Here is an 18546-nt window from a genome sequence, read left to right as displayed (position 1 = left end):
CCTTGGGATATTTTTTTTTTTTTTTTTGTATACCTTGGTCGAGGCTCGTATGAGAGCTAACACACAACTCACAGCAAGGAGGCATGAGACAAGAGGGGCGGGAGTGGAAGGGACAAAACAGTGGGGAACAGACACATTAGGTGAACTGTGGAAGGGAGAGGGATGGGGATGGGACGGGGAACATGGCGAAGAGAAGATGGACATTTCAGGGACTTTCAGGAAGGAAAGTAGGAGAAATGAAGGAAGTGGGCTTGGGTGGATTATCGGGGGTAGAAAAGATCGAGGATTTGGATGGGGGAAGATAAGAGGTGGTGGTGAACAGCTGTTTTGAAAGCCTGGAGGGAAGAATGGGAAAGAATAGAGTGAGGAAGTTTATTCCAAAGGTGGGAAAAAAGAGGAATGAAAGAGTGAAGATGAGCAGTGATTCGTGATTTTGGTAGATTTACCAGAAGGGGGTTGTTGGCGGACCTTGAGCGCCCTGTGGAAATGTGGTGGGGACAAATCGCAGAGAGAGCAGGGGGGGCAAGGCTGGAGAGGAGTTGGTAGAAGACAGAAAGACCACCGACCAACCTGCGGTGATGGAGTGAGAGGCCCAAAGACTCAGCTTCATTGCGGGAGATGCCGATGATCTTAAATGCCCTGGTTTCGACAGCGTGAAGCCGAGAAAGGTGGGAGGCAGGAGCACCAGCCCAGAGGAGAGAGCAGTACTCCATCAGGCTACGGACAAAAGCTTTGTAAGTGGTCAGGAGCTCAAGAGGGCTGAGGAAGGACTTAGCACGACGGAGGATTCCCAGTCGGCGACTGGCTTTTGAGGCGAGGTTGGAAATGTGACTTTCCCAGGAAAGGTCATGGCAGATAGTGAGACCTAGAAGCTTGAAAGAAAAGACTTCTTCCAGAGGATTGTTGAGAAAGTGGATGGGGGTTTTGTAAACGGTCCTTTCGAAGAGACATAGTGAGAGTGTGAGATTTGTCTGGATTGAAAGACATGTTCCACGTGTTGGACCAGTTTGTGATTTTATCCAGATCTGCAGTGAGTGAAGAAGCTGCTGCTTGCCGGTCTGAGGGATGACAGATGGTACGGCAGAGGGTGGAGTCGTCGGCAAAGAGAAATAGAGGATTTTCCAGAGAGTCCGAGAGATCATTAATGAAAACCAGAAAAAGAACAGGGCCCAGAACGCTACCTTGAGGAACTCCAGCCTGCACAGGAAGAGGGGATGAAAGAACTCCATTTAGGGCCACACGTTAACTGCGACAGGAGAGGAAGTCTGCGAGCCATGAGTGGAGATGGCCTTGAATACCATGGGAAGAGAGTTTGGTGAGTAGGGCAGGGTGCCAGACTGTATCAAAAGCACGTGATATGTCCAGGGATACGGCTCGGATTTCCTGTCTGGCATTGAGGACCTCCATCCATTGATGGGAGAGCAGAAGCAGCATATCCAGGGTAGAGTGACCTGGTCTGAAACCTGGTGACTTGATTGGAAATCAAGCCATTGGAGAAGAGGAAGGATTTCATATCTGAGGCGATGATGGATTCCATCACCTTGCTGATGATTGGGAGAAGGCTGATTGGTCTGTAGTTACAGGGATCTGTTTTTGCACCTTTTTTATGCAGGGCAGTGATGTTAGCAGATTCCCAAGTAGATGGCAGATGACCTTGGGCAAATGAGAGGGTGAATAGAACAGAGAGAGGGTGAGCAAGAGCAGAAGAGCAGGCTTTGAGGACACGTGGGCTGATGCTGTCTGGACCGGTTGCAGAATCTGACTCGAGGTTTGAAAGCAAGCTCTCCACCTTGTCAGGAGAAAAGGATACAGAGTCCAGGGACAGTTGGGTGCGACTGGGTAAAGTGGGTAGAGATAGTGATGGGTTTAGGACACAAGATTTAGCTGCAAACACCGAGTTTAGACATTCAGCTTTATCACGTGTGGAATCAGCAGTGCGGCCATTTGAGGTAAGGGAGGGGATGGAGGGGGAACATACACCAGAAACAGATTTGATTAAACGCCACCAGGATTTTGAGGAGGGAGAGAGGTTTGAGAGTTCAGACTTGAGATGAGAAAGATGTTGTTTTCTGGCTCTCCTGAGGGTAGATACACACTTGTTCCGAGCTTCGTGGAAAGAACTGAGATTGCCCTCAGTTGGGTTTGCTTTCCATGAGGCAAAGGCAAGTTGTTTCAGGACAACTGCCTCGCCACAAGCTTCAGTAAACCAAGGGCGGGAGGAAGGGTAAGACAACTGAACACGAGAGGGGATAAATCTGTGCATGAGTGAGAGCAAGTTTCTTTGAAAGAATTCCCAGGATGAGTTGATGTTTGAGAAAGTAGTGATAGGAGACCAGTCTGTAAGTTTGATGGCTGCTCGGAGACCCTGCCAGTCGGCTTGAGTGAAATGCCAGACTCGACGGCGGTGAGGTGGTTCTCTGATAACAGCCAGAGAGATGTCCACTTTAACAAGGACGTGGTCAGAAGAACCAATTGGAGCGAAGGAAGAGCAGCAGATATTGTCAGGGAAATTTGTCAAAATCAGATCCAGAAGAGATGGAGTACCATTGGTTGAGATCCGGGTCGGGAAGTTGACCGATTGAGTCAGTCCCAATGAGTCGCAGAAAGCTTTTGCTGAGGTGCCATGGCAGGTGAGAGAGGTACCCACACCTAGCCAACTGGTGTGATGACAATTGAAGTCACCACATAAGAGGAAGAGAGAGTTTGGATGAGAAGATAGAAGATGGTCCATGTTTTCGGATAGTGAGATGTAGATGGAGTCATCACTGTTCGGTGGACGGTACAGTACACATATAAACATGAGGTGGGAGTGGAGGGGAAGCCGAAGCCAGAGGTATTCCTGGGGGTGTGGGGGAGTGAGAGCAGTGCATGGAGAGTGAGGAATAGAGTCTTTGATGAAGAGAGCAACACCTCCACCAGGACGAGGCTCAGGTCTGTCATACCGTAAGAGGGAGTAGCCAGGGAGAGATACTTGGGAGTCAGACACGTCTTGGGAGAGGAAAGTTTCTGTTAGGCAGATAATGTCTGGTTTGTCAGTGGCAACCTGTATGGAAAGATCTGAAAGGTTTGAGCGAAGGCCCCGGATATTTGAGGTCCACACTTTTAATGAGGAGGAAGGGGAGGAGGCTTTGGGTGCAGGAGGTGGAGGGGGAGGGGGAGGGTAGGACAAGGGACGAGGGGGGCAGGTAAGGAGAGTTGCTGAAGGAGTGTGGGGTATTGCAGAACAGCGAGGGGAGGGGGCCAAATGAGGAGAAAAGGCTCTGTGGTGCTGGGGGAGACGGGGGGACAAGAGACAACGAACAAGGCAGTTGAGGATTTGAGGAGGTGGAGTGAAGAGATGCAGGTGAGAGGGCAGTGGAGGGAGGCAGGTTGGTGGATGACAGGCGGGCAACTTAGAGAAGGAAGAGTGAGGGGGATGAAAGGTGGGAGAAAGGTGAGGGGGGGGATTTTTGAGAGAGGTGAGAGGGAGGCTTGGAGGGAGAAGAGTGGGATGGTTGCTTTGAGAGTGAGAGTGAGGGGTGAGGGGGGTGAGTTGGCACTGAATTTGGAAAAAAAGAATGGTTGATGGAAAGCGAGCATCCGTGGCAAACTGTGGTTTTTAAAAGTTTTAGGTCAGAGATGCGATTTAACACAATTCTTGAAGGGTGCAATGAAGGCGAATTCAGAGCATGGAGAGAAGAAGCGCTGTAATAGTTGGATTTTTTCGGCAAGGAATGAAGGAAAGGTCGAAACGAGAGCAGTCTGTTAAAATAGCAGAAGAGTAGTGCATTGTGAAACAGTAAAGAGTACCACATGTGTGAGAGAGGAAGATGAAGCATTATAAGATCGTTTTTGTTGTTAAAAATAATGTATGAGAGAGTTCAACAGATTAGGTCATGGAAGTGTAAAAAAAAAAAAAAAAAACGAGGAAGAAGACGAGGAGGAAGTTAAGAGGAAGAAGAAGAAGCAGAATCGGGAGAAGGGGAGAAGGTGAGCGTGTTGTTTTTGTTGTTGGGTGTATATAAATATATATATATATATATATATATATATATATATATATATATATATATATAAATATATATATATATTTTTTTGTTGTTAATATTAATATATGAGAGAGTTCAACAGATTCGGTCATGGAAGTGTAAAAAAAAAAAAAAGAGGAAGAAGATGAGGAGGAAGTTCAGAGGAAGAAGAAGAAGCAGAATCGGGAGAAGGTGAGCGTGTTGTTGTTGTAGGTTTTTTTTTTTTGTGAGATAAGAAAGAATTAGTTGGGAGAATGGGGGATGTTTGGAAAGTGGGGAGGATCAAAATTGAAGGTAATGGGGAGAAAAAAAAAAAAAAAAAAAAAAAAAAAAACGATCGAACACCGAGTGGAACCGGTAGGCCTCAAGCACAGGTAAGAACGTCGACAAAAATACTCACAAAATAGCACGATTTTTGAAACAAAACCGAACTAGCAACACACAGTAACATGTAGGTGAGAAAATTAAACAGTTAAAACGGGACAAATAACAACCGGAAACTTAGCTTTGAGAACGTCAGCAGGGAGCCCCAAAGGAGACCTCTCGCTGCTCAAAACCGGAACCGGAAGTGCTGATATTTAGGGTCTTTTGGGTCTTCAGGGTATTTTCTGTCATTTGAGTCTTCTGGGTCTTTGGGGCATTTTTGGATCCCTGGGGTCATTTAGGTCCTCAGGATCATTGGGGTCCTCAGGGTCATTTGGGTCTTTTGGATCCCCTGGGCACTTTAGGTTCAGTCTTTCAGGTTGCAATTGTGGGTGACGTCAGGTCAGCTTTTCAACCAATGGGTGAAGAGTGGATATACATACAATTCATGCATACATACATAATCACAAGCACTTGCTCCATTATAATTATACAGATTTGTTTGTTTTGTGATTTTGTAGACTGTTTGTTTATTCTTCTTGAGAATGGTTGTATTTTTTGAAATGTAGAAAAAATAAACTTCAACTTGTGTGGATGGACTAACACTGGAATAAAGTCTGACGATAAGGTGCCATCTTTACATTCTTCAGGCAACAGATTGCCTCACAGGCATCTGCATTTCTTAGAGAAGAGACTTTAAGCCAGCTGTCTCATCTACTCATACTCACTTGTAAAGATCTCAAAGATCTTTTTGAAAAGAGTTGGCCATTGTGTACCAGTAGCCTGGAAAATTCCAAATTACTCGCACGCACACACACTTACATGCAGAAAAATGTTTCATTTTTACACAAAGATGGATTGAGTATGGATTGACAGGACATGTGATAGAATAGTTGGCAAGACATCAGAGAGGAAAGAGCACCAATGAAGAAGGAAACTGGTGGGAAAAAGGGCAGGTTTTACAAAACCCAATCTTTCACAATGGTAAGGGGAAGGGCTGTGTTGATGACATAAGAGTACGGTTGTGACACTGCTATGTCTGGCACAAAAAGAGAGGCAGAAAACTGAAAGAAACACTGCTAGTGAGGAAAGAATCAAAACAGCACCACAAAAGGGACAGTCGTAAGAGAAACCAGCACATTCTTTGCCTCGAAAAGCAGCTACAGAGTAGGCTGCAGTTGTTTCCGTATTAGATCGTTTTCCTGATGACTTTCACCCGACACGCAATGTGGCAAAGCTTTGTGTTGGTGGCCAGTAATCAGGTAAAATGAGCAGGGTAGGGCCATGAAAGCACCGCGGAGAACAAAGAGCACTTTTGACAGCAGATGCATTGCGGGAGAGCAAGTCAACAGTGCCAGGCGACGGCCTCAACGGTCATCGGCTACCCTCGGGCAAGGAGCCAGGCAGAGGACGCATATTAAGTCGAGAGCTAAGTGTAGCCCTGAATTCAAGTTGAAGGAGCAAAAGAGGGCAAGTGCTGAAGTTCTTAGTTTTCCTGAAGTACCTTTTCTCAAATTTGTTTGGGCTTTGGAATGTTACACTTTCTGTTGTCATTGTCAATGTGTCCTGCGTTGCCAAGCCTTTCTTTCATTTTCTTCCCTCCCCTCTTCATTGCATTTCTCATTTTAAATTTAATGATATTCAGTTACTTGGGAAAGGTGATTTCCATATCCATTTTTAGAAAAGAGGAGTGCAGATACAAAGGGAAGTCAAGGTGCTAAGCTCAAATCACCAATTTTTGAAAACATGTGCTGATGTTAAGGTTAGCATTGACCATACCGCATCGGCAATTAATTCATTAACTTTGATAATAGCATTGCATGTTGCCGTGGTACAGTATTCAAAAGTCATTGAACATTTTGTAAATACGGACGAGGGTATTTGGGGGAAAATATTACACATATATACAGTGGGCTGCAAAAGTGTGAGTCCTGAAGGAAATTTATTAATTGAGACATGACAACCTTCGGATCCAAGGATCCTGTGTTCAAATCCCACTTGGATGTTGAATTACTACCACATGGGGTTGACTCAGCCCGTCATCTTTCTGAGGTCGGCAGAATAAGTGCCAGCATGCTGGTATCTTTAGTCAGAGTGGCGACCCGTCCAGGATTGTGCCCAACAGCCAAGGAGACTGCTTTGGCAGCACCAATGCTCTGCACAGAGTATGGTCCCAATGGATTGATGGATGACAACAAAATAAATTATTGCAACATGAAACCAAAATAACTTTCAAGGGATTTCCATGAACTCTGAAGGATATAACAACACTTATAATGGGAAGAATCAAATATGTCTTTACATATAATTTGGAACTGATTTAATTTGTTGATGGATGATGTTTGAGTCAATCTTTTCACAACATTGTTGTGATGCATTTCATAGCATAGTCAGACTGCTCACGTAAATTTTATCTTTTTCTCTAATTAACTAACCCTTCATTTATTCTGATAAGACAAAGTGTCAGTCAATAATTCCAACAAATTCAAGAATATAGATACATATCTTCGATATAATGACAAATTCATGTTTGAAATTGTAATTTGAGAAAGCTTGGCATCTATTTTAGTGGACTCATACTTTTGCACCCTACTGTATGTATCTCTATAAGATATTCAGCTATCCCCCACTTAATGAATGTTCAAATAGCGAAGGTTCACTAGAACTAGTGGTTTCATTTAGGGTTGGTCTTCATTCGCTACAATGAAGGAGCCATCCCCACAACAGTGTCTGGTGATTGTGCAATGTCACTTCCAGTGGTGCTGATGTGTTTTTCCCACTGATTAACTTTGCAATAGGGGGTGGGGGGGAGGGGGTATTAAGTTTTCAGCGGACTTGCAAATAATTACCTTTTCAGAATGAAAGGGTTAAAATTAAGCATGTCCTGCACCACCTCCCATCTTGGATGGAAACTTGGACTCGAGAATGTTTTGGTAATTGTTACAACTATATATGTATATATACATATATATATACACACACACACACACACACACACACACACATATATATATATATATATATATATATATATATATATATATATATATACACACACATATATATATATATATATATATATATATATATATATATATATATATATATATATATATACACACACACATATATATATATATATATATATATATACACACACATATATATATATATATATATATATATATATATATATATATATATATATATATATATATATATATATATATATATATATATATATATATATATATATATACACACACATATATATATATATATATATATATATATATATATATATATATATATATATATATATATATATATATATATATATATATATATATATATATATATATATATATATATATATATATATACACACACACAAGCCGGGAAGCGGCGATGGGTCGCCGAGCATGGAAACTATAAGATATAGAGCAAAATTGATGTCATATAGCGGAGAGGGAATCACCTGAAGATTATGCATATCAAATCTCATCCAGTTCCATCTACTGATAACGACTCGGTATCCATTTGAATGAAAAGTACCGAACATGCGGTTTGAAATCGGAAATCCCCAAAGTTTGAGGGGGTGCTGTGGGTGAACAAAGATCTAAATCGAAAATCCGGCTCGATTCTTTGTGCACAATGTATTCCAGATGATTAGTGTGAATTTTCATGACCATCCGACCATAACCCTAGGAGTAGCAGCATTTGGCGCGAAAGCACCTCCAGCTCTCGCATATTATCGATTTTTGCACTAATTGACCTTTGACCCCTGACCTCAGCGAAATCGGTCAATATGTCCTGAGGCAAAGTTGTACTACTCATTGAGTTCCATGAACCTGCAAAGTTTCATTTGTATCGATGCACTCACCTGGTGGCTAGGGAGCCTTCACTTTTTGCCAATTTTCACGCACACCCTAATTGTTGGGGGCGCTGCGGGTAAAGTATTCCAAATATCAAAAAAACGGAATATATTTGATAGAGCATCACCTGTAGATCATAAGTGCCAAATTTCATAACCCTACGTGGGATAATGGCTTTCGGAATTGATTTCGCGTGAACGGTACCGATTTTGAAGGTTTTTCGGTTGTTGCTGGGGAACCAAAGCGTCCCTAGCAACCATCACAATTTCCAAAGCACAAGGTCAAAAGATGTACCTACCACCCCAGTTTGGTCAAAATCCGCCCACGTTTATGACCAATTATGCTGATGACAAACGAACAAACATACAAACAAACATCCAAACAGACAGAATTACTGACAATAGGGGTCACCTATTTTGGCGACCCAATATATATATTGGGTATCCTCACCGTATCCATGAACCTCTTCTTTGGCCTTCCTCTTCTCCTCCTGCCTGGCGGCTCCATCTTCAACATCCTTCTCCCGATATACTCCGTTTCCCTCCTGTGCACATGTCCAAACCATCTCAATCTCACCTCTCTCACTTTGTCTCCAAACCGTCCTACCTGCGCTGTCCCTCTAATATACTCATTCCTTATCCTATCCATCCTCGTCACTCCCAACGAGAATCGCAGCATCTTTAACTCTGCCACCTCCAGCTCCGCTTCCTGTCTTTTTGTTAGTGCCACCGCCTCCAAACCATACAACATAGCTGGTCTCACTACCGTCTCATATACTTTCCCTTTCACTCTTGCAGCTACCCTTCTGTCACAAATCACTCCTGCAACTCTTCTCCACCCACTCCATCCTGCCTGCACTCTCTTTTTCACTTCTCTCCCACACTCTCCGTTACTTTGGACAGTTGATCCCAAGTATTTAAACCAATCCATCTTCCCCACCTCAACTCCTTGCAACCGCACCATACCACCACCCTCCCTCTCATTTACGCACATGTACTCCGTCTTACTCTGACTGACTACCATTCCCCTTCTCTCCAGTGCGTACCTCCACCGCTCGAGGCTCGCCTCAGCCTGCTCCCTACTCTCCCTACAGATCATGATGTCATCTGCGAACATCATAGTCCATGGAGACTCCAGTCTGATCTCATCCGTCAACCTGTCCATCACCATTGCAAACAGGAAAGGGCTCAGAGTCGATCCTTGGTGCAATCCCACTTTAACCTTAAACCGGTCCGTCATTCCTACCGCACACCTCACCGCTGTCACACTGTCCTCATACATATCCTGCACGATCCTCACATACTTCTCCACCACTCCCGACTTCCTCATACAATGCCACAACTCCTCTCTTGGCACCCAATCATAAGCTTTCTCTAAATCCACAAACACACAATGTAACTCCTTCTGGCCTTCCCTATACTTCTCCATCAACATTCTCAAAGCAAACATCGCATCAGTGGTGCTCTTTCCTGGCATAAACCCATATTGCTGCTCACAGATCGTCACCTCTCTTCTCAACCGAGCTTCCACTACTCTTTCCCACAACTTCATGGTGTGGCTTAACAACTTTATCCCTCTGTAATTTCCACAGCTCTGCACATCACCCTTATTCTTGAAACTCGGAACCAATACACTTAATCTCCACTCCTCCGGCATCCTCTCACTTTCCAAGACTTTATTAAACAATCTGGTTAACAACCCCACTGCCATCTCTCCTAAGCACTTCCATGCCTCCACTGGTCTACCATCTGGGCCAACCGCCTTTCCACTTTTCATCTTCTTCATAGCAGTCCTCACTTCATCCTTACTGATCCACCCCACTTCCAGATTCACTATCTCCACCTCTTCCAACCTTCTCTCTCTCTCATTTTCTTCATTCATCAGCTCCTCAAAGTACTCCATCCACCTTCTCAACACACTCTCCTCGCTCGTCAGCACATTCCCATTTGCGTCCTTTATCACCCTAACCTGCAGCACATCCTTCCCAGCTCGGTCCCTCTGTCTTGCCAATCGGTATAAATCCTTTTCCCCTTCTTTTGTATCCAACTTCTCATACAGCTCATCATATGCCTTTTCCTTGGCCTTCGCCACCTCTATTTTTGCCTTTCGCCGCCACTCCTTGTACTCCTGCCGACTTTCTTCATCTCTCTGACTATCCCACTTCTTTTTCGCCAACCCCCTCTTCCTTATACTGTCCTGTACTTTCTCATTCCACCACCAAGTCTCCTTATCTTCCTTCCTCTGTCCAGATGTCACACCAAGTACCTTCCTAGCTATCTCACTCACAACTTCCGCTGTCGTTGCCCAATCATCCCACCCATCTTTACCACCATCCAACGCCTGTCTCACCTCCTCCCTAAATTTCACGCAACAGTCTTCCTCCTTCAGCTTCCACCATCTGGTCCTTGGTTCAGCCCTCACTCTCTTCCTCAACCTCACCTCCAAAGTCATCCTACAAACCACCAATCAATGCCGTCGAGCTACACTCTCCCCTGCCACAACCTTACAGTCACGAATCTCTTTCAGGTTGCATCTCCTGCTTTGGATGTAATCCACCTGTGTGCACTTTCCTCCACTCTTGTATGTCACCCTGTGTTCCTCCTTCTTCTTGAAATACGTATTTACCACTGCTATTTCCATTCTTTTTGCAAACTCTACCACCATTTGCCCTTCCACATTTCTCTTGTTGAGACCGTACCTCCCCATCACCTCCTCATCTTCTTTATTCCTTTCCCCAACATTCCCATTGAAATCTGCTCCAATCACCACTCTTTCATCCTTGGATACACTCTCCACCACTTCATCTAACTCACTCCAGAAATCTTCTTCATACTCCATCTCACACCCCATATGTGGGGCATATGCACTGATGACATTCATCATCACCCCTTCAATTTCCAACTTCACACTCATCACTCGGTCAGACACTCTCCTCACCTCCAATACCCTCTTGACATAATCTTCCTTCAGGATTACCCTGACACCATTTCTCCTCCCATCCACACCATGGTAGAACAGTTTGAAACCACCTCCAATGCTCCAAGCCTTACTCATCATCCACTTGGTCTCTTGTACACACAGTATGTCCACCTTTCTTCTCTCCATCATATCAGCCAACTCTCGCCCTTTGCCAGTCATCGTCCCAACATTCAGAGTTCCAACTCTCACCTCCACACTCTACCCTTCCCCCTCTCCCACTGCCTCTGGACTCGCCTTCCCGTCTCCTTCTACTCCTTCCCCCAGCAGTAGCACAATTTCCACTGGTACCCTGCTGACCACCGGTACCGGTGGCGGTCGTTGGTAACCTGGGCCTCGACCGATCCGGTATGGAAATTCGTTTTGTTGTCCGCATAATGATTTGGCATTGGTTTTTACGCCGGATGCCCTTCCTGACGCAATCCTGGTCGCCTCTTACGACACAGGGATAAGGATTGGGTTTTGCCATGATTCCAGGCTGCCCTACACCTTCTCATAGCGCGGCCCAGTGCAGAGCTCCCGTCTTCAAGCGATCCTCCAACCGAAGCCTCCGAGTAGCCGGATTACAGGCGCACGCCACTACGCCCGGTCATACATACATATATATATATATATATATATATATATATATATATATATATATATATATATATATATATATATATATATATATATATATGGTTATACTGTATGTATTTATATATACATATATACACACACAGGGGGCTGCAAAAGTAGGTATACAGTAATGATATACTGGTACATTCTTGACTGAATACCTACTTTTGCAGCCCCCTGTGTGTGTATGTATATATATATATGGTGTCCCCAAAAAAATACAACTTTTAAAATGCTTCGTTTGATCCAAAAAAAAGCAGTAATTTTGTCACTAATGCTTCATTTCTTGTTGCAGAGACCCTGAAGTTTATTTTGATACCAAGCAAGCGCCAGAAAAATGCCAAGACTGATGGTACAACAACGGACGAAAATTGTTGAACTTTGGCACCAGACGAAAAGTTTCATACAGGTGCAACGTCTTAACTCGAGACATTTCGGTATCCACTTGCTCCATGCACCAAACTTTCGGACAATAAAGTGCAACATCGCAAAGTTTACCAATGTGGGAACCATCTGTGACCTTCACAAGGGTCACAGTGGTCGGAAGAGGACAGGTCGTAGTGAAGAAAATGTGGAAATGGTGAGACAGGTGGTCGTTCAGAGTCCAAAAAAATCGATTCGACGACTTCCTGCCGAGACAAACATTGAGAAGAGTACCGTTCAGAGGATCCTTCGCCAAGACATTCATGCCTTTCCAAACAAGACGTTTTCTCAACCAACATTTTGAGGGCCGCTTTATCTCCCTCTACGAAGACATTGGGTGGCCACCGTATTCCCCTGACCTTACTTCTCCAGACTTCTTCTTGTGGGGGTATCTCAAGGACAGGATCTATAGAAACCCTAGGCCTCAGACTCTTGATCAGCTGAAGGAAAACATCCACCAAGAAATCCAGAACATTCCTCAGGAAACGTTTCCCAAAGTAATGGAGAACATGACAGCGCGTTTGCAGGCAGTGATCGGACAACGTGGAGCCTACGTCGAACATGTGGTCTAAAAGAAAACAACGATTCTATATCAAAATTTAAATTTTGGTGGCAATTTTGACATTGGGACAATAACCTTCAACCTTTCAGCTTTCTATGCAGCCATATATCTTTTTTAAAAATATATGTTATGACCATCCTCTTTGCAGATGAAAAGTTGTATATTTTTTTGGGACACCCTGTATATACGTACACACATATCGTTACGGATCTGGAAACCATGTGCATTCAACAAACAGATGTCCCAAAAGTCAGTTATGTGTGTATGTGTGTAGTCAGATCCCCTTCCTTTTGTCTCGTGGGAGAATCAAAGGCGTGCGTTGCAATTTCTTTTAGTTAGGTTGTTACATCTAACAAGCCATCTAACAACCATCCCATCTGCATGACCCTTCGGCCCATCATGATCCACCACCAACCAGCTGCCTTCTCGCACCCTGACGTGCCAAGGCAAGATCTCGCGGTTCCGGTGTCTCGGCTCCCACAAACGTTGCAACTCTTTCACGACGACCTTTGCAACATTGATACTGTTGCTCGACAAGTACGAACCCGCGTGGAAGAGTGGGTGGGGTTTCCTGGCAGGGGCAAAAATCCCGCCCAGGAAGGGAGAGTCCATGGGAGCCTTCCCAATCAGGGCAGGGAGTGACGTCTGTTCGAGCGAGCCCCACCCTGTTGAGGGAGGTCCATAAATTCCCAAGCACTCTCTGAGGCGGTGGTTTTTTGGGGGTTGTTACGAAGGGGTTGTTACGAAGGTTGTTCAGAGGTTTTCAACAGAGTTGTTGTTGAGCGTGCAGTTCTTGTGAAGCGGAGGGTTGAGCAGAAGGTCGTGAAGGCGGCGAACGTGTCTCTGCTGGCCCTCAACAAGGAAAGGAAAGAGCGACCCTGACCCTCCTCCATGGATCTCGCTATTCACCACCTGAGCTCCACCACGAACCACGAGTCCCACACGTGCTACTGGGGACCAAACCAACGACCTTTGTCAGGTGCCGCATCGCAGAGCACCCCCTTCCTCCGACGGTCAGGTACCCAGCTGGACTCTGACCCCCAGCTCATCTCTCTCCTCGGCTGTGAGGGTCCAATAAAGAACTCTGGGTTTATTTTCATTTGTGGGTGTGTCTGAGTGTGGGACCGTATTGAAAGTGGAACTGAATAAGTGTTTTTGGATCATTGTAAATATTCCTTGCTTGCATAGTCACGTTACGTCTTGCGCATGGAGGTGTCGAGGTCGTTGTGGTAGTGATGTCTGGAGCAGTGGTGTTTCTTTTTGAAAAACACCAAGGATTGAGGATTGCTTCTCTTTCTTTACCTCTTGTATGACATCATGAGATCCTCCAGCCATCGCTTTAACTTTCAACTTTTCTCCATGAACGGATCCATCTCGACCACCATGTCTGAGAGACATTATTGGCTGCTCGCATGATGCTATGAAGGCTGGCAAGAGGCAAGAGTGAGCTTCAAATATATCACCACCTCCTCATCCTTGTTGTTTTTGTCATCACTGGAGGATTTGATGAGCTCAACTATGTCCTCCTCAGTTAACTCCTTGGCATGAGACTGCAGTACTGCAGCTACTCCACCTCAATGACCTTAAGGCTGGCTTGGAGGCAATATTGGAATTATGGTCTGTCTCAGAAAGATCATGGCTGATCGTGAGGCTCAAAAGTTTGAGTGACAACTTCAAGCGGTTTGTTTCGGAAGATGAGGGGGCTTTCCAGGCGATCCTTTCTGAAGAACAGAGTTAGTGTGTAGGAAAGATGGGAGAGACATATTTGAAATAGTGGACCAGCTCCTGAATCCACCAACGTCAGCAGAGAGGGAAGATGTTGCATCCTGTCTGAAGGATGACAAATGAAATGGCAGACAGTGGAATCATCAGCAAAGACAAAGGCCGGATTTTCCAAGGAAACAGAAAGATCATTGATGGAGATGAGGAACAAGACAAGACCCAATACACTGCCTTGGGGCACTCCAGCCTTGACAATGAGGGGAGATGAGAGGATCCCTTTAAGATCTCCACACTGATTATGGGAATGGTGGAAGTCAGCGATCCATTGGAGGAGGTGGCCTTGAATGCCATAAGCAGAGAGTTTGGAGATCAAGTCTGGATGCCAGACAGAGAAATTCTCAAGGTATATCTGATCTGAGATCAGACTGTTTGAGAAAAAGGAAGAATTTGATGTGAACTAAAATGATAGATTCCATGACCCTGCTGATAATTGGAAGTAAGTTAATAGGCCTGAAGTGAAGAGGATCCATTTTTGCAACATATTTACCTCCGCCACCGAAGGTGAAGGAGGTTATGTTTTCACCCCCTCTCTGTTTGTTTGTTTGTCTGTGTGCTGAATATCTCAAAGTTGTGGATGGATTCAGATGAAATTTGGTGCGCATGTTGGGTGTATGACAAGGACGAACTGATTCGATTTTGGTGAAGATCCGGATCCGGATCCGGATCCGGATCCAATAATTTTTCAAGTGATTCTTCACCATTGAGACATAGGGCTAAAATAAGATATAGCACGATATCTCAAAACGTTGTGGACGGAATCAGATGAAACTTGGTGGACAGGTTGGGTGCGAGACCATGACAAATTAATTCAACTTTAGTGAAGATCCGAATCCGGATCTCGATAGGACAATTATTTATTTTTAAAAGTGGTTCTTCACCATTGAGACATAGGGCCAAAAATTATATGTGGCATGGTATTTCAAAAATGTATTGGGCCCGATATGTTCTCGTGGATCAGGCATTACATGGCAGAGGTATGCACTCTACCGAATTCCCTTCGAGTCGTATGTTGCAGTCATTTTGGCTCACTTCCAGGCAGAGTGAAACTGACTCAGAGTGAACGATTGAGTGAACAGAGCAAAAAGAGGACAAGCAAGAGCAGCAGAGCAGGTTTTTAGGGCACATGCACGGATGCCATCTGGACCTGTCACAGAATTGGAGTCGAGGTTTGCCAGAAACCTCTCCACCTTCTTCAGTGAGAAAGATATTATGCAGGAGCAGTTGGGTATGAGATGTTAGAGAAGGTGCAGGGCGTGAGGGGTTGGGTACATAAAATTTGGATGCAAACACAGAATGGAGGCATTCGGCCTTCTCACGAACAGAATCAGCTGTGGTGCCATATGAAGTGATGAAAGAGATGGAGGGGGAGTACACACCAGAGACAAACTTGACAAGGTGCCATCAAGTCTTTGAAGAAGTAGACAGGGTTGAGAGTTCAGCCATGAGGTTGACCAGATGTTGTTTTCTGGCTTTCCTGAGAGTGGACATTTTCAAAACAAACACAATCTTCATTGTTTTGTTGACGACTACCATCATGTTGGCCTGTTTTGCGTTCCAATCCGAGCACTATCCCCACCAAAATATTTGGCAACTCCTACACAAGTATGGAGAACTCGCATATAAATTTTGAATGGAATCCAAATCTTCTCTTGAGATTCCATAGAATTCTCCATAATTTCTCATAAAACCATTATGCTCTCTTGATTATCTCGAGAACTGCCTGTAATTGCAAATAGCATATAAATATTATTGTGAGATTCTATTGAAGTCCATAAAACTTTCTCGAATTTCTAATATAATATATGGGGTTACGAGGGAGGGGGTGTGGCTGGGGGTTGGGGAGTGGTCAGAGTTTGCTGATGAAACTGACAATGCAGAATAGTAGGCCTACATCTACCCATGTTTACGTCACTCCTCCTCACTCCCTTCCTCAGGCTTATGGTGCGAATGTAGCACTCCAGATTGTCTTTGTATCCTTATCCTTGTGATCGTGGCATTTCACTCACGCATGTGGCAAAGAATAAGATCAGCCAGAGTTTTGCCAAATGTTTCAGCTTTATTCTCCAACCATGATTCACGCAACACTGCCACCACTGAAATTAACGGCCTCTTTCCACTTTCCCCAACATCTTTCAACCTTCATCAGTTCAAAACCCAGATCAATAAGCTCTCCCCGATTTAGCCTTTCACCTTTGCTTTGCTTCAGTTCTTTCATTGCAGGAAGTCATCCTGAATGACTGAAGCTACCACTCGTACATCTCTTGTAACTTAAGATTAAAAATAAGAACAAACCTAAACTCGAATACTGCTTTGATAATTTCCACATTTTTTTTTTTTCACCCCCAAAATCTCTGAATTGATTTTATCAATGTTGTTAATTGTTTTTTCTTGGAGAGATTGTCTTCCAAGCAGGCCGTCTCTTTTGCGGTTGGAGTGTTGACATGTTTCTCATGTATTCAAGAATGGGGATGTCGAGCAGTGAATTGGTTTTATTCATGACAGAATGAATTATAGAATGCATCATGTTCATGGTGGACTGATCAAAAATTAAATAAATTTTTATGCTGTTTCACGATGCATATTTACCGGTAATATTAAATATTAAGTTGAAAAGGAATTACCTGGTTTAAATGAGTCTTGAAAGTATTGTTACACTGCTTATTGCACACATGCTTTAAGAAATTGAAAATGGGATATCCACCAGGGGATGCAAGTATTGTTATTCATGAAATAAAACAGGTGGCTTGAGAAAGAGGAAACTGTGGCCAGCTTGGACAAAATTGCCAGACTGTGGCTGAATGCCCAGGCTGTACAATCTGCCAACGGCAAGGCCACGTGTCAATTGCTTCCTTTTCACAGAGCGACTGCCGTGCGAGCAACTTCGTGGTTTTTTTTTTCAAAAATAGGTAATTGAACATTTTAAAGTTTTAAAACTGGTTTTATTGTTCGACAATATTTGGAGTTTGGTCCTGCGTGAAATTTTCCTGTTGCTTGAGAACGACAAACATTTTCATACAACTCAGAAAACTCATTGGTGAACACATAATAACTAAGTTACAAACCTAAAATGATAGATAAGTTATACAAACCTTTGAATGTATGTGGCAGATATAATCCATTATTGGGTCAGCAATTGAGGATTCAACAAGGGATTCAGATGAGGATTGACAACAACGGATTGAGGATTCAACAAGTTAGACTTTTCCAATAAAGAGTTAGTTGAAGGATGAGAAATGTTCTTGTGGAAAATCAAACACTTCAACTCACCGGACAAAGGAAATATATTTGAACAACAACAGCACTCATTTTATCAACACGTCGTCAACAATTGGAATTTTTTAATTTTTATCCACAGCTTCAAAGTCCTCAATGGAACACAATGGGTTGCCTACAAATGGCAAACTTTGCGTAAAGAAAGAAGTGTAAATTAGTGCAGAGGATTGTAGATGATGAGATTTTTAAAAGTGTGAATGTTGCAGAAAATAGATCTGAAAAAAAGACAGGATTAATTTGGATCGATTAAAACGACCTTTCAGTGTCCTTCATGCTGTGATGCAACCTTTGTATGGAGTAAAGAGAAGTGGTTCAGATTGCTATAGGAGTGCGGAAATGAAAATCTGGCCTTACCTTATGGTAGAATAGCTCCCGTCCTGTGATGGCATCCAACTGCAGGCCGAATATATGCTCCCTAGGGTGGCAAATGGAAAAGGTATTCAATTAAATTAAAACATCACAGGGACAGACAGATAGAGCCAACAAGTTCAAATGAAGATCCAGCAAAATAATAAGGTATACTTAAGGTCAAAGAGTGAGTGTATTGGACAATCAGCATTGAACTTGTTTTTTTTCCTTTGCAAAGCGTTTAATTTGTTTTTCCTCTTTCCAACTTTCCTGGTTTCCTTCCTGAGAGTTTGTTCCTGTGTCCATCTTGTCCACCCCA

At 43.7% G+C, this 18546-nt stretch overlaps 1 protein-coding gene across 22 annotated transcripts in view; it reads right to left on the bottom strand.

The window, feature by feature from the left end:
• Nucleotides 1-18546, bottom strand: part of LOC147030935 (semaphorin-6B-like) — a 768963-nt gene that overhangs the window by 308856 nt on the left and 441561 nt on the right. For 15 of the 22 annotated variants that reach the window (XM_085875514.1, XM_085875517.1, XM_085875513.1 and 12 more), the window contains one exon: nucleotides 18234-18294. In XM_085875514.1, coding sequence (XP_085731640.1) covers nucleotides 18234-18294 — 61 coding nt within the window. Of the gene's footprint in view, nucleotides 1-8695; nucleotides 10708-18233; nucleotides 18295-18546 lie in introns of those variants that run through there. The other 7 variants (XM_085875500.1, XM_085875502.1, XM_085875504.1 and 4 more) reach the window with 1 other exon arrangement.

This window comes from Eptatretus burgeri, chromosome 3 (genome assembly GCF_056783735.1).
Source record: "Eptatretus burgeri isolate ZD-2024b chromosome 3, Ebu_testis_v1, whole genome shotgun sequence".
NCBI classification, from domain to species: Eukaryota; Metazoa; Chordata; class Myxini; order Myxiniformes; family Myxinidae; genus Eptatretus; species Eptatretus burgeri.
Note: the sequence above shows the minus strand (reverse complement) of the source record. Positions and strands in the feature narration are given on the sequence as shown.